At 31.8% G+C, this 14003-nt stretch overlaps 1 protein-coding gene and 1 long non-coding RNA gene across 5 annotated transcripts; one reads left to right on the top strand and one right to left on the bottom strand.

The window, feature by feature from the left end:
* Positions 1–4122: 4122 nt before the first annotated feature.
* On the bottom strand, positions 4123–7548 carry LOC112329150 (uncharacterized). Of its 4 annotated transcripts, none has more exons than XR_008060465.1 (4): positions 7159–7534; positions 6367–6420; positions 4412–5868; positions 4123–4301 (listed from the first exon to the last, which is right to left on the bottom strand). It is a non-coding gene; the product is annotated as an uncharacterized LOC112329150 (long non-coding RNA). The 4 variants fall into 4 exon arrangements; XR_002984627.2 differs by lacking the exon at positions 4123–4301 and adding an exon at positions 6910–7005 and having other exon boundaries at positions 4326–5861; positions 7159–7548; XR_002984626.2 differs by lacking the exon at positions 4123–4301 and adding an exon at positions 6910–7005 and having other exon boundaries at positions 4326–5868; positions 7159–7547.
* LOC7483648 (probable pectate lyase 22) lies at positions 4194–6106 on the top strand. Its single transcript, XM_006377589.3, has 4 exons — positions 4194–4330; positions 4403–5137; positions 5281–5419; positions 5747–6106. Exons 1-4 carry the CDS (start codon positions 4233–4235, stop codon positions 5969–5971), a joined length of 1197 nt encoding a protein of 398 aa, XP_006377651.2. The 5' UTR covers positions 4194–4232; the 3' UTR covers positions 5972–6106.
* Positions 7549–14003: the final 6455 nt, after the last annotated feature.

The following is a 14003-nucleotide window of genomic DNA, read 5'->3' as shown; positions in this document are numbered from 1 at the left end:
TTTTAGACTTAATATTCTTGCACTTTGGCTAAACATGAGAGAAGATTTTTGGACATAAAATGAGTTCAAGAAGATTTGGTTTACAATCTTTAAATCAATGGATATTGGTTTTAACTATGTTTGATGTGCTTTTATTTCCATTTAAATTATAAATTTGCTATTTGGTTATGTAATATCATGGATCTATTTGCTATTTGGTGCCTTCCTTTTTGATGTGCAAAAGAAGGAGAAAAATGTAGTGCTTGGATGCTTAATATTTATTATTTTAGAGAGAAAAATGTGGTATTTATAGTTAAATGTGGATTGTGATAGGCATGAATTTTAGTTCTTAAGTTACTATAGTAGGTTATGATTTTAATGATGGCAAGTGATTAATATTTTAAGATGATACATTTATGAAATGCTATATCTTTATTATATCTTAAACATTCAAGTTGATATTAGAAGCTTATAATAGTTAAAAATTTATATTGCTTCTGATTAGAAGAGTATAATATTAAATATCATCTTTATTTATTTTATTGCATTAATTGCTTCTGATAAGGGGGCATAATATTAAATATCATATTTTTATTTTTATTGCATGAACTGTTTATCATTATAAAAAAGAGAGGGATTGTTAATCCAAAGGTCTTTAACATCATGGATTAATTATTTTGATGATAACAAAATTAGTGAATTTAATATATATGTTAAAGTTTTAATGTTATAGGAATCTTTTTACATTAATTTGAAGCAATATGAACTTTTTGATATAAATATGACTTGAAGATGCCTAAGTTTATATTAACATAATCAAATCTTTATAAAATTTAATTTGACATCACAAAAATAAATTTTATCCAAAATTGTTACCATCAATGTTTTTTTTATTTCAAAAACCTATACATAGTGAACAATATCTTATAATAAATTATTTTATCAAAAATTTTGGTATTACCACTCAATTTTGAACTTTATCACATGTGTTTTTGCACTTTTAATCACCAAAAAAGTTTTTTATTTAGTTTTAGCTAAAAGTTCTCAATCATATGGGTTCTTGCATTTTTTTTAGTCAATTTTAGCTAAAATAGTATACTTGTAATTTTTTTATGAGTTGTACTTGACTTTTTGTACCAGAGTGTATAACCTGCTTTATATTTAACAAAATAAGCATAACAAAATATAACAATCTTTAAACAATAATCTTGGTTTATCAATTAAGAAAATATTTAATAACATTATTAATATGGGAGCCACTTTCATATTTTTCAATTAGGGTATAGAAATATAGCATTACTAAATTATTAGTGCAAAAGAAATTGTGTTAATTTTTTAATTGGAGTCCAAACTTGAAATAAATACTTTAGTTTTATCAATGCTCAATTTATAAGGTAAGTAGTTGAGAGAAATGGTTTTTTAATTGTTATTTGCACTTTTCCGTGTGTGTGTGTAACTTTATTTTGAGACTATATATTTTGTTGAATAAATTAATGGAACATTAAAACGGTTAACTTTTTATATATATATATATTCAAACTCTTACAATAAATCATTTTCTAAAAAAAAAATATAGGGATATGGCATTCCTAATAAAAGGAAGAACACTCCAAAAAAATCAAAATGTTTGATGGCCATGTGTGATTTTTTTTATTTATAAACATCACTATTTCACTTCAAGTGAGATAACACACAAGCTTATATTTTTACAAGTGGTTACAAATTATCTTATCTAAAAACTTTTATTATTTTTATAATTTTTACAAAGCTTTAAACTTTCTTTACATCAAATCATTACTTTTTTAAATGCTTGAGCTTAATTTTATTGATATCTTTATCTTCATTATAAGGTGTGAGAATTCTTGTGAGAAACATAATTACTGTAAAAGTGTAAGTGATATTTGAACCACTTGGAAAAATATTGGTTGTAAGCCATTGAAATGTTTGATCTTAATTCTTAAAAAAACTATGAGTAAAAAGTTTTTTAATCTTAATCCTATAAAAATATTAGCTTATCGGTTTCACCTATTAAGAAGGTTGTGAGTTGATAGTAAATACTTTAGTGGAGATTCAAGAAGTGGAATAAAAGATTTTTCGAACCACTATTTTATGTTTGGGAACCCATGGTTATGCCTGGTCCAAATTGTATGGAGAAGAAAAAAAAATTCAAATTGTTAGAGTAATTTCTAATAATTTGACATATTAACGAGAGATTTTATCTCTATTAGAAAAAGAAAATCTCTCAATTATCCTTATTTGGCAAGGAGAGTCAACACTCTCCGTTAGCAATTGAGAGAATATATATTTTCCAGTACGTAGTAATGACATATACAAAAACTGAGTTCTAAATTAGAAGAGATTTAAATTTTGGGAGCTTGGTTTCATCGTAAATAGGATTTATCAGATTCTTTTGCACTCCAAAACTAATACAAATATGCGTATTTGTATTTTATTGTTTTTGTGTGTGAATAAACTATGTGTCTGTTCTTTTGCATCCTACTATTTTCTCATTAACAAATATATTAAAAGAACCGGGGTGGCTATTACTATTCATCCTAGTTCTTTTAGTTAATTATTATGCCTCAACTTCTTTTTTAATTAAATCCTCGTGTGATCTAATTTCATCAGGTATTGTTGGTTAATTGTGAATTTTTTTTTAAAAAAAGTTAAAAGTGAGAGAACCAAACTATTAAATATTGGAAAATTGCATAGTAAATCTAAATTTCATGAAAAAATGCTTTTCAATCCACCTAATTTCCTTTTTCCTCCCTTTCATTCCCTTTATTTTTTTGTACATTTTTCAATATTTGGATTTAAGAGATGAGAGAAAAACTTGTTGAAAAATAGTAAAGGAAAGAGAAAGTTATCAATTAGCTCCATTTTGGCCACCAAAAAGAATGATTTTTGTATAAGTGGGTTTCTCTTCTCAATAGAAATTCAATGAAGATGGTGTTTTTTTCTAACATGCTAGTAAAAATAGATCAGGTTTGTTTGATTTTTTATGATTTGGTTGATTTTTTTATTTTTGAGACTGATTTTTGGATGGTTTAGGATTGATAAGTGTTTTTTCAAAGCTTTTTATATATATTATGTTTTGAAAGTGTTTTGAGGTAAAAATAAGCAAGCAATTTGAGTTTATAGGGCCAAGAACTTGGATCTCAATTTTTTTTTTTAATCACTAGAGGTGACCAAAAAACAACTAGTTAAGAATAGGTCAACTACTATTATAGACGACCGATCGCCCTGTTGACAAAAAATAAAACAAGAGTGTTTGCTTCCGTTAAATAGATAAAACACAAAAATTTATGGTATGAGCTTCTTTATTAAGGTCATATGACATCTTTTTCATATTTTTGTTTTTATTTTTTTTATTCCTTTCCATTATTATTTTTATTTAAATATTGATTTATACCTTCTCTCTTATTTTTTAAACAAATTGAATTACTTTGTTTTCTAAATGGTTATTGATTTTTTATATTTTATATTAATTAGTTGTATTTATATGGATTGTTTTATATAAAACTAAAAATCAAGTGAATTTCAGGCGTAAAGGTCTGTTACTTTTTTGGATGGAAAGTTGATGATGATTTCGAACAAAGTTTAGATCAAAGAGGTCAATTTTGAAATTTAAAGTTAAAAGATTAATTCTCAAATAACTTGAAAGATCTCATAACATCAAGTGATCTATTAGAAATTGAAAAAAGAGATGAACTTTCCCCGTCTACTCAAATCTACACATCTACTTTGCAGCACGCGGTAATATTAAAATGTGTTCTTTTACTTAATTTTTTTCAAACAATATTTTCCGAGCTAATCTTTTTAAAAAGCCCCTCTGTGGAAACCGAGACTGCTCTATCTAGCTCAATGAACCATGTCCACCAGCGTACGGTGGCGGATGAGACCGAGACCATCATCCAAGCCGGCAGCTAACTATTCGGTCTCTAAATACTTGTGTCCTTGCCACCACGTCCACATCAATGCAATGTCAAGTTTCCAAATAGAGGGGATTTTACAAGCCAAAACTCGTTGCTACTTTCTTTAGAACAATCTTTTCATTTATTACTTGTGGGCATGATTGGAAACCAACTTTTCCGGTGTCATTTAATCTCCACCGTGGTATTTGTTAATTTTGCTGGAAGCAACATGCCAAAAAAAAATGCTGTGATTGCTAGCTATATAAATCTAAATCTTCGTACCGCTATCGTAGTGTAGTAGCTCCTAAAACAGACATCAATCCCTCGACTACACGTAAGATGCCGACATTTTCCCTCTTCTTCCTGGTCCTGATCTCACATGCCACTATAACATTCTCTAGACATCCTCTGCTAAGAATATCAGAAGCAACCAAGTGGTAAGTGAATGTTTCATGCTATATGTTCACAAGAATATTTAAGATCAATTTCTGAGCAAAATGATGTAACAGGAGCTCAACGAGAAGGCAGCTGGGAAACGATGCATGCAGAACCGGTAACCCTATTGATGATTGTTGGAGATGCGACCCAGACTGGGAAACCAACAGGAAGGTGCTAGCTGATTGCGCGATTGGGTTTGGACGCAATGCTGTGGGGGGTCGAGATGGTAACCTCTATGTAGTAACAAATTCTGACAATGATGACCCTGTAAACCCAATTCCAGGCACACTCCGCTATGGTGTCATCCAAGAAGAGCCTCTGTGGATCATCTTTGATCAGGACATGGTCATCAACTTGAAGGAAGAACTTATTATGAATTCACACAAAACAATTGATGGCCGGGGGCATAACATCCAGATTGCGGATGGTCCTTGCATAACCATTCAAAATGTCAGTAACATTATCATACATAACATCTACATACATGGCTGTGTACCAGGAGGAAATGCCATTGTAAGAGACTCCACAAAGCATTACGGTTTGAGAGGTAATTCAGATGGGGATGGGATATCGATATTTGCGGCTAGGGATGTGTGGATTGATCATTGTACACTAGCTAATTGCCATGACGGACTGATAGATGCTGTATTTGGCTCAACATCTATAACAATCTCAAACAACTACATGTTCAATCATAATGAGGTTATGCTTATGGGTCATAGTGATGATTTTCTTGATGACAAGAATATGCAAGTCACAATTGCCTTCAATTTTTTTGGTGAAAATCTGGTTCAAAGAATGCCCAGGTAACTGAAGTTATTACTAACTTTACTCTATAACAAAGCTGCATGAGCAACTGTAAATATTAATGGCGCTCCCTTTTCTTCTCTGCATCCCTGGAGTTATCAGTGAATTGCTGCTATCTAAATGCATCTACAAAGTGTTACAGGTGCAGGCATGGTTATTTTCACATTGTGAATAATATATATACTGGTTGGGAGAAGTACGCAATTGGTGGAAGCGCCGATCCAACAATCAACAGCCAAGGGAATGTTTTTATGGCATTAGACAACAGTGACACTAAGGAGGCAAGTTTCTCTATCTTAAAGTGAATAGGCTTTACTTAAACAAAATGAAGGGCGTCTTTGCCTACAGATAATTAATCACTTGACAGCTATCTCATTTTACCTGAGAGCTTACCTTTTTTATCCCTCCAAAGGAAAGGGGGAACAGTTCATTCTTCACAAATGAAGCAATAACTGAAGTAGAATTTGAAATGAAAAAAAAGGCTAGTGTCAAATCATGGACACTTCAACTGTCCCAGTTAATTATAGTTGTTCAACTTACCAGGTTACGTCCAGTTAGGGAACTGCTCAACTTACCCTTTTGTTCCTAAAAGTTCACTTCACATTCAGGTGACTTGGCATGAAAGCTTGACTGGATTTGAGGAGTGGAAGAGCTGGAACTGGAGATCAGATGGAGACATGATGCTCAACGGTGCTTTCTTCACGCCTTCTGGCCAGAAAAGTTCTGCAAGCTACATAAAAGCATCAAGCATGGTAGCAAGACCAGCTTCATATTTAACAAACATGTCCCCGCAGGCTGGAGCTCTTAATTGCCAGAAGGGTTACCAATGTTGAAGGCAGGACACCTAACTTTATGCTTCTGTCTGTTTAATTTTCCTCTTATTTAATTAATTAGCCAAGGCTCAATAAGATTTTCAATGCTTTGAACCCTACCACCACGGTAGAATTAACGAAAGCTTCGTAAAACAATATGAATTGGTCTCAAAGAAGCACTCAATTGCAATGCAGTCATAAGTCAGTAAGGATTAGTAATTAGCTGAAGCTTGGAACAATTCCCGTGTATCAAGGGATACAGCACCACTGTCCTTGACAATTTAGTAACAAGTTCTTGTTAGACTGGGTTTAAAAATAATTTTGACAATCTGTGAACATTTTTGTAACAAAGAGAACACAATTCTTCCAGTTTCCAACTCAAAATCTTATCATTCAGTCTGAAACACGTAACTGACCTTACAGCTTCTTCTTGTGATGGCAACAGTTGTAAGTATTTGCCTCAATCCTGTCTGCAAGAAAATGCAGCCATATGAATAGAGGAAAGGAAAGGGGAGGGAACAGGGGCGGCATACTAAAAATGAACACTTATTTTTCTAGATAAAAATTATCAAGAAAAATAATAAACATGCAATTGATTAAGAGATATCTCGCTCCTCTGATAGAGTATGAACTGAAAGGAACACCTCTCTCAGCTCTCACCCTCTACCAAAACAAATGATGGGTGAATCTTAGTTATAAAATAAATCACAGTAACAGAACAACAGAGAAAGACGAGAACATACATCGTTGGCAAAAAAAAAAAAAAAACGAGTGCCACATCTGTTTCAGTAAATATGATTTTGGAATTCAGGATGCAATTCTAAAAAACCCTAAAAATTATGGCAAGAGTTTACTCATTCTGAACTTTGCTGCAACATGCAGCAAGATTGCAAACACATAAAGATCTTGGTGAGACTCTCTGAGATTGTTAATTTTTTCAAACATATCCAGGAACACACCAGCCAGAGTAGTATATCAAAGATATAATCCCAGTGAAATTCTTGTGCGAACTATTTTGAGCTCTGAAAATGCCATCACAACAGATAATCGATATCCTAATCGAGAAAATATTTGCTGTTAGTCCATCCATGAAACTAAATATGTAACTTGAAGACATCATAAGTTGATTACGTAGATGTCTTGTTAGAATAAACAAAGGCAAACAAACAGTGGATTTGGTTGGTGCCTAAAATAAAGTAAGATTTTACCTCGTCAAACAGGTCACCAGCATTTCTTCTTCTGAACAAATCTATCCTTCCTTGCTTTGTTATTATCCACCGATTGTCACCCATTTCGCGTCCCTCTCTCTCTCACACAGAGACGAGTGTCTTGATTCAGAAGAAATGAATTTCTCTGACTTTCTCTCTTCTTTTTTAAGGTTCGATTTATTAGCTTCTTCTAGATTTCTATGGATAAAATAAAAGGCAAACCTCAAGAAAGTAACCCTCAATCTTTAAGACAGGTCTCAATTAGATCTTTAAGCTATTTTTCATCCCAATTAAATCTTAACTTATCAATGAATTCGTCAATAAAACTCTTGAATACTTGCATTAAACTCACATGATTTTTTATTTTTCATACAAACACCAATGAATTTGATGATTCCCTCCATTATTGATCAATTTGACGTTAAATCGAGATACATAATGGTTGTGTTGCAAGTATAAACGAGACAAGATTTTGGGTGGAGCCCTGAAACACTTTCAAAAAAAATTTAAATTAATACACTTATTATTTATAAAATGAAATATTCCTTATATGTTAAATACTAGTGTAGAATATTATACTATTACGGGCAAAGTTAAATCTAATTTGGGCAAGATAGAGATAAGTCAATTATAAATATATCACAAAAAAAATCTTGACCATTTTACATGTTCTTCACTATTAGAAGTATTTAAAATTGGTATGAAATTTTAGGCTATTATAGTTAGTATCAAAGCTAATAATTTATGATTAAGTAAACTTATAAGAATAAAAAGTGTAACCGATGAACAATGTGTATTATAATATATGATGGTAAGCATTAGAAGCAAAGCTCATACTAATATACTGCCACATGAGGGCAAAGAGCTAATTCAAGATGATAGAAGTGATCAAATAAAAGATATAATGGGAGACATTGTTTCTCATCAGTCAATTATACCTTTATCATTACTATAAAGAGATGCCCTCATTGGTTTCCCACGATGCTAAGGAATCTTTGAAGAGACCCTTGTCTATGTTACAACTAGTACCACATGTGTTCCAGCTGGCCCCTGCATACTTTGAATAGATGGTGAGAACGATGATGACAGGTATTATAAAAACCATAAACAATATAAAAAGAGAAAGCACCCCTTTTTATTCACTATATGAAAATGTACTAGAGATGAGGTGTGTTTTCTTTAATGGAGTTGAGGATGCAGAGGTAGTTAGACACTAGCTTTATAAGGTTGATGAATCCTTTTTACAGATCCCAGTACCCATGGAAATCCATGTGAATTATGTATTATATTTATTGGTGAATAGTGCATAATCATGATGGTTCATTGTTAAACAATGAATAAGTAGGGAAGCATTGGTGTGGAAGCACTTTAAAACAAAATCTAAGACTAAGTATTACTCCCAACAGTATAAGGAAGCAAAAAAAGTATGAGTTCTTAGCACTGCAACAAAGAAATATATTAGTGCTTAAATATATCAATGAATATTTCAAGATCTCTCCATATTTGCCTCTACTTTAATGCCTATAAAAAAGCATTGTATTAATAGGCTAAGAGATGGGTTGTATCGAGAGATCATGAAGGGGTTAGTTACTCTCTGACCAACTAAAATCCAGGAATTAGTGGAGGTAACTCAATCTTTCGAAGCAGTGCTAAATAATCAAAGTCAAGGCTTGCAAGAATATGACCTTTATCAATTTAGAAGGAGAAAAGGACTTGGATCATATCATAGTAAACTAACTCTCTTAAAAAGATGAGGAGGTGATGAACAAACAGTAGTCAATTGCATAGAGATAGTGGGTAGAGCAATGACCAGTTTTATAAAGGTGAGAGCTATTTTATTCTAAAATGAGCCTCTAGTAGGTCATCCTAACCTATCAAAAGAGGATCATCTAGAGGACAATCTGATCCTAGAGTGAGACAAGGTGGTAGGTCTTTTGGAACACTAATGTATGGGCATTCTATATATCCATGTTGTGAACGTTGTAATAAGAAGCACATGGTGATTGTTTAATGATTGGAAGTAAGAGTTATTTATGTAGGCAAGAGGGTCATTAGTGGAAGAGCTATAAATACTTCGATAATAGATGTTATTTATATAGTGACCTGAGGCACTTTAAGAAGAGTTGCCCCTATCAGAACCTAGAGAGGTCTTATGGGTATAGACCTCAAGCGGAGAGTTAGGAGTAGTCAATGATAATGAATCGGCCATGTAGGGGTTCAGGAAGACCTACTCAATTTGGAGCGAATTTTAGTGGGGGCCGGTCATATGTGTCATATGAAAGGGTTTAGGGGAGGGCCTTCAACATTATTCAGTGGGATGCCAGGACTTTCCTAAATATGGTTGCAAGTATAATACCATATTTATATTATTGTGTTGTATAAATAAGTTGCATACTAAATTGTGAATGTATAAGCAAGCATAAAGGCATGTATATGTGTATGTAATTGAAACTTCATTGTTATATGTTTTGAAATCAAAGGTTAGGAACAAATAAAAAAATATATAATGTTTGTATTGAATGATAGGTAAGATGATGTTAAATTCATAAAGAGTGTATGCTTTGCTTAATCTAGGAGCCACTTATTCTTTTGTATCTTATGATTTTGTGAATAAATTAAACATGCGAAAAGATAGTTGAGGAGAGGATTATATTTTAGTACTCCTCTAGGAAAAACCATAGATATTGTTGATGTATATGAGAGGTGTGTTGTGCAAATTAAAGACTAGGAGTTGGAAGTGAATTTGATACCCTTGTCACTACCCGACATTATGATGACCTAAAAAAAGGAAAGGAATATATATCCAACATCTTTTTGTATAGGTAAATTTTTTATTTAAGAAGTCACTACTTAGTATTATGATCACTAAAAAACTCTAACTAGTCAATAAGGATTTTATGATATATGACTGGTTATACTAAAAGAAGATATTATCACCCCTAAATAACCTACCTGAGATAAGCTGCATTGCTGGTTTTGTCTTAAATTGCTAAAGGTTTGTTGTGTTATGTCATCAATGGTCTACCTATAATATTTCTAACTCTGACATCAATGAATATTTAACTAAAAATACACAAAATTCATTCAACCTGTTCTGACCTATATCGCAAGGTCTTGCTGAACTCTGATTGATCTGAAAATTTACTCTAATATAGAACAATATTCTAGAAAACTATAGGTAAAGATTTAGCCTCATCTAAATGTCGGATTGAGAATTATGACAGTTGTCATAAAACTGAATTGTAGGCACAATTACGCTAGAATATGAAATTCCTGGTTCAACCCTTTTTTGGATCGTATTATTCCCTCTCTCTTCAAGATGATTCATCCTCAAATCACTAATTGGTGTAATGGATGTTTCATAAGCCTCTTGTTTAAGCCTTCAAAGTTTTTTTCTTGCCAACACTCACCTCCAACAATTTTGTATGAACATGGTAGCCCTTATCTTTCGTCTTTCATCATTTCGATATTGTTGCTCCTCTCTCTCTAAAGCTTTATATTCATAGAATAGTTTGTTTAAATTATCAAATTCACTCATTAAAACCCCAAACTTATGAGATAGATCTTTGTATTCTTCATAAAAAAAACACCAATTTGTTTGTTCCTCTCCCTTTGATACATCCTCTTTCTTTACCATAATACCTTATTAGAATACATGTAATCTTGATTTTAATACTTTCTTTGTATTTATTTTTTTACTTTAAGTTTTCAAACTGGATAAAGAACAAAAAACATTTGACCAATCCTTTCTCTTTTTTGATATCAAACCCTAAAACAAATGTTAATGACAATAAAGAAAGTAAAAAAGACACTGAGGATTAGAGAAAACTAACCCTAAATAAAAACATGGATATAAACAAAAAAAAAATGACAGGAGATAAGAGAAAACAAATGATATTAACAGAAGGATATAACCTGATTAATAGAGTCAAGCTTTGATACCAAATGATATGGATCTTTTGATCACGTGATCAAGCAACCCACAACAAAGATGATACAACTCCTGAAAAGCTAAGAAATCAAGTTTGATGGGGTTGTGACACCATGAAAACCTGTCTCGAGGCACCAACACTATTGGAATAAAAAACATCCACCCAATGAATATCAATTCACGAACAAAAAGTATAAGGAAGACTCCTTGAAGCTAGTTAATCTTTGATAAGTCAAATTTGTTCTTTATCCTAGCAAAAAAAACGTGTTCTATTACGCAAGACACAAGATTATTTCATAAATTCATGGTTGTTGAAGATTTCAGGTTACAAAACCTTAAATAATAGTTCAACTAGTAACCCTGATGGACCCAAAACTTGTGGGCTAGCATTTACCCACTCACACAAAGTATGTTAACTAAGCCCAAACATGAAGAAAATAATAAAAACAAAAAATTTAACTCATGAACTAAAGTTATTGCACCTAATTAAACAAAATAACCTAAGATAGATAAATTTACTAGTTTAAATAATGTCATGAATGAAATTTTATCCTAGAAACATTAGAATCTTTGTTACCACTTTTAGATACCCAAAATAAGCTAGGAAATTGATCGTTAAAGTTGTCTCTCCTTTAGTTTTCTTATTCGTCTAGGATAATAAATTGTAACTTTAAATAATCCTCTCAAAACATGAAAACCCTTATTACCTCCCTTTAACCTTCGTTGTAGGGTTAAAAAACTCCCCTAAAAAAGCTAACCAATTTATCATTAAACTCCTCAAAATACCACCAACCATTCTTTCCTTGTGTAGCTAGGATAAATAAAAAATCCTTGTAAGAAAATGATTTAAAACATTAATGAATTCTTACCACACTTGAAAATTATGTTGCAGCTCATTTAATATCTTTGTAAAACTAGGAAATTCTCAAAACAAGTTGTCACATCCTTTTAGAAAAATGATCATTGCCAAATATGAAGTTCACAAGTCAAAAGAAAGTAAATAACAAAATTCATTCAACCTATTCTGACTTATTTCGCAAGACCTTCTTGAATTCCGATTGACCTAAAAATTTACTCCAACATAGAACAATATTCTAGGAAACTCTGGGTAAAGTTTTTGCCCGATCAATTATCGGATTGAGAATTATGATTGTTGCTATAAAACTGGATGGTAGACCCAATTACGTTATAATCTGAAATTTCTAATTCAACCCTTTCTTGGAATGTACCATGGAGATAATGGATCTTTAAACTAAGCATGTATGTGGTGGAAGTAACCAATTAGTCTTTTAGTTTTTTCATGATTTTCCTAAATATAAAGGCATAATTATATCATTTGTAAAGTTCTTTCTAGCCTTGTAAAGAACCTTTGAAGCTAAAGTAGTATATAATTAATATTACGTGTGTGAATATATATATGCACACACGACCATGGTGATTTAGACTTTTGAATAAGACTTTTAGACTCGAGATCTTGGATTTCAAGTCGGCAATGATGTTCGAGATCAACATTCATTTGAATAGGTCTTGTTTTTGTAGGTATATGTTTTTCTGAAAAAGTATCCTCATAAAGAAGATCAACAACATGTTGTTTTCTTTTCTAAAAGGCATTGGGTAAGTCTGAACATATTTATTGTTCAATCTTACTTTGTAAATCAGTGATCTTCTTTTGTAAAATAGAGTTTTGTAATTGTTTGTCGATACGATAAAAGGAAACATGGTTTTGTAAATCATGTAAATGGAATTGTTTTTCATGAATCAATACATTAATATGATAGGTATGTATAGAGCATGCTTTAATCAAATTTAAATTCTTAGTTTTAGATTTTTCTAAGAATGGAAAAACAAGTTTAATGCTATTGATTTTGGAGGTAATACAATCATTATATGCTTTGTATGGGGTGATCATATCGATGAATGGAGTGCCAAGAATGATGGTATGATTTATATCTTTTGTAACTACAAAGAATGTTTTAAGAGAAATGCATTTGTTGAAAACAGAGGCTTGGGTTTTGCCTCCAATATGCAATTTTAAATTATTAGTAGCAGAGAGTTTTTTAGAGGTACTTTGTAAAAATTATTTTGGAACCACGCCTTCTTTGATGCAGTTTAAATCTGCACCTGTGTTAAATAAGGCAATAATGTCTAGTTTGAAATCGTCTGAAAAGACTAAGGTAATTTTGATCAAATATTTTTTGAAAGATATTTGGGTTAACACATTTAAGAAATCGTCAAGAATATGCTTAATATTTGTAAGTGCATGATGTACTGCATGAGACTCATCAGTATGGTCTTCTGGTTCAGACTCAGACTATTTCTCAATGTTGGACAAAAGATGTTGTAAGATGGCGGAGTCTTTTTGTTGAGCTTGTTTCAAGGTTTGTAACTTAGATTTGAGGGTTTTGATCTCAGAATGTAGTTTTGGGATGGTAACTGAGGTTTTGGATTTCTTTCTACTGAGAATTTTTGTAAGGTCATAAGTGTTTGTGCTGGTTGTAGGTAAGACATGATGGTTTGGAGGTTGAGACATGGAGGTTTCAGTTTGTTGAAGTTATTCAACAGTTTGTCTAAATAGGTTTTTTGTAGCTGTGGGACATCAAGTCTTTTGATAACTTCAAGAATGAATTCTTAATCTCTGGTGAAGACATTAAGTTTTTTGGAGTTTGTAGAGTTGTCTAAATTAAAACTGGAAGTTGCTAATTCATCAATTTGAAAGTCTTTTTCAGAAGTGTCTAAAGGAGATGAGTCTTTATTTGAGGCTTCAATGTAGAAGTTTTGTATTTGGTTTATGATGTCTTCATTGATTTGGAGTTCATGGAGTTTGGTATTGATTTTGCAGAAACGAGACGTATGTCCTTTCAGTCCACATTTGTAGCAGGTAATGGTTTTAAGGCCAAAGGGTTTTTTTAGGTTT

Source organism: Populus trichocarpa, chromosome 11, assembly GCF_000002775.5.
Source record: "Populus trichocarpa isolate Nisqually-1 chromosome 11, P.trichocarpa_v4.1, whole genome shotgun sequence".
NCBI classification, from domain to species: Eukaryota; Viridiplantae; Streptophyta; class Magnoliopsida; order Malpighiales; family Salicaceae; genus Populus; species Populus trichocarpa.
Note: the sequence above shows the minus strand (reverse complement) of the source record. Positions and strands in the feature narration are given on the sequence as shown.

Bases quoted from the DNA above. Each gene is read 5' to 3' on its own strand.
- LOC7483648 (XM_006377589.3), top strand. From the start codon at position 4,233: ATGCCGACATTTTCCCTCTTCTTCCTGGTCCTGATCTCACATGCCACT. The intron at 4,331-4,402 runs GTAAGTGAATGT...ATGATGTAACAG, and splicing joins ATATCAGAAGCAACCAAGTG to GAGCTCAACGAGAAGGCAGC. The intron at 5,138-5,280 runs GTAACTGAAGTT...AAAGTGTTACAG, and splicing joins CTGGTTCAAAGAATGCCCAG to GTGCAGGCATGGTTATTTTC.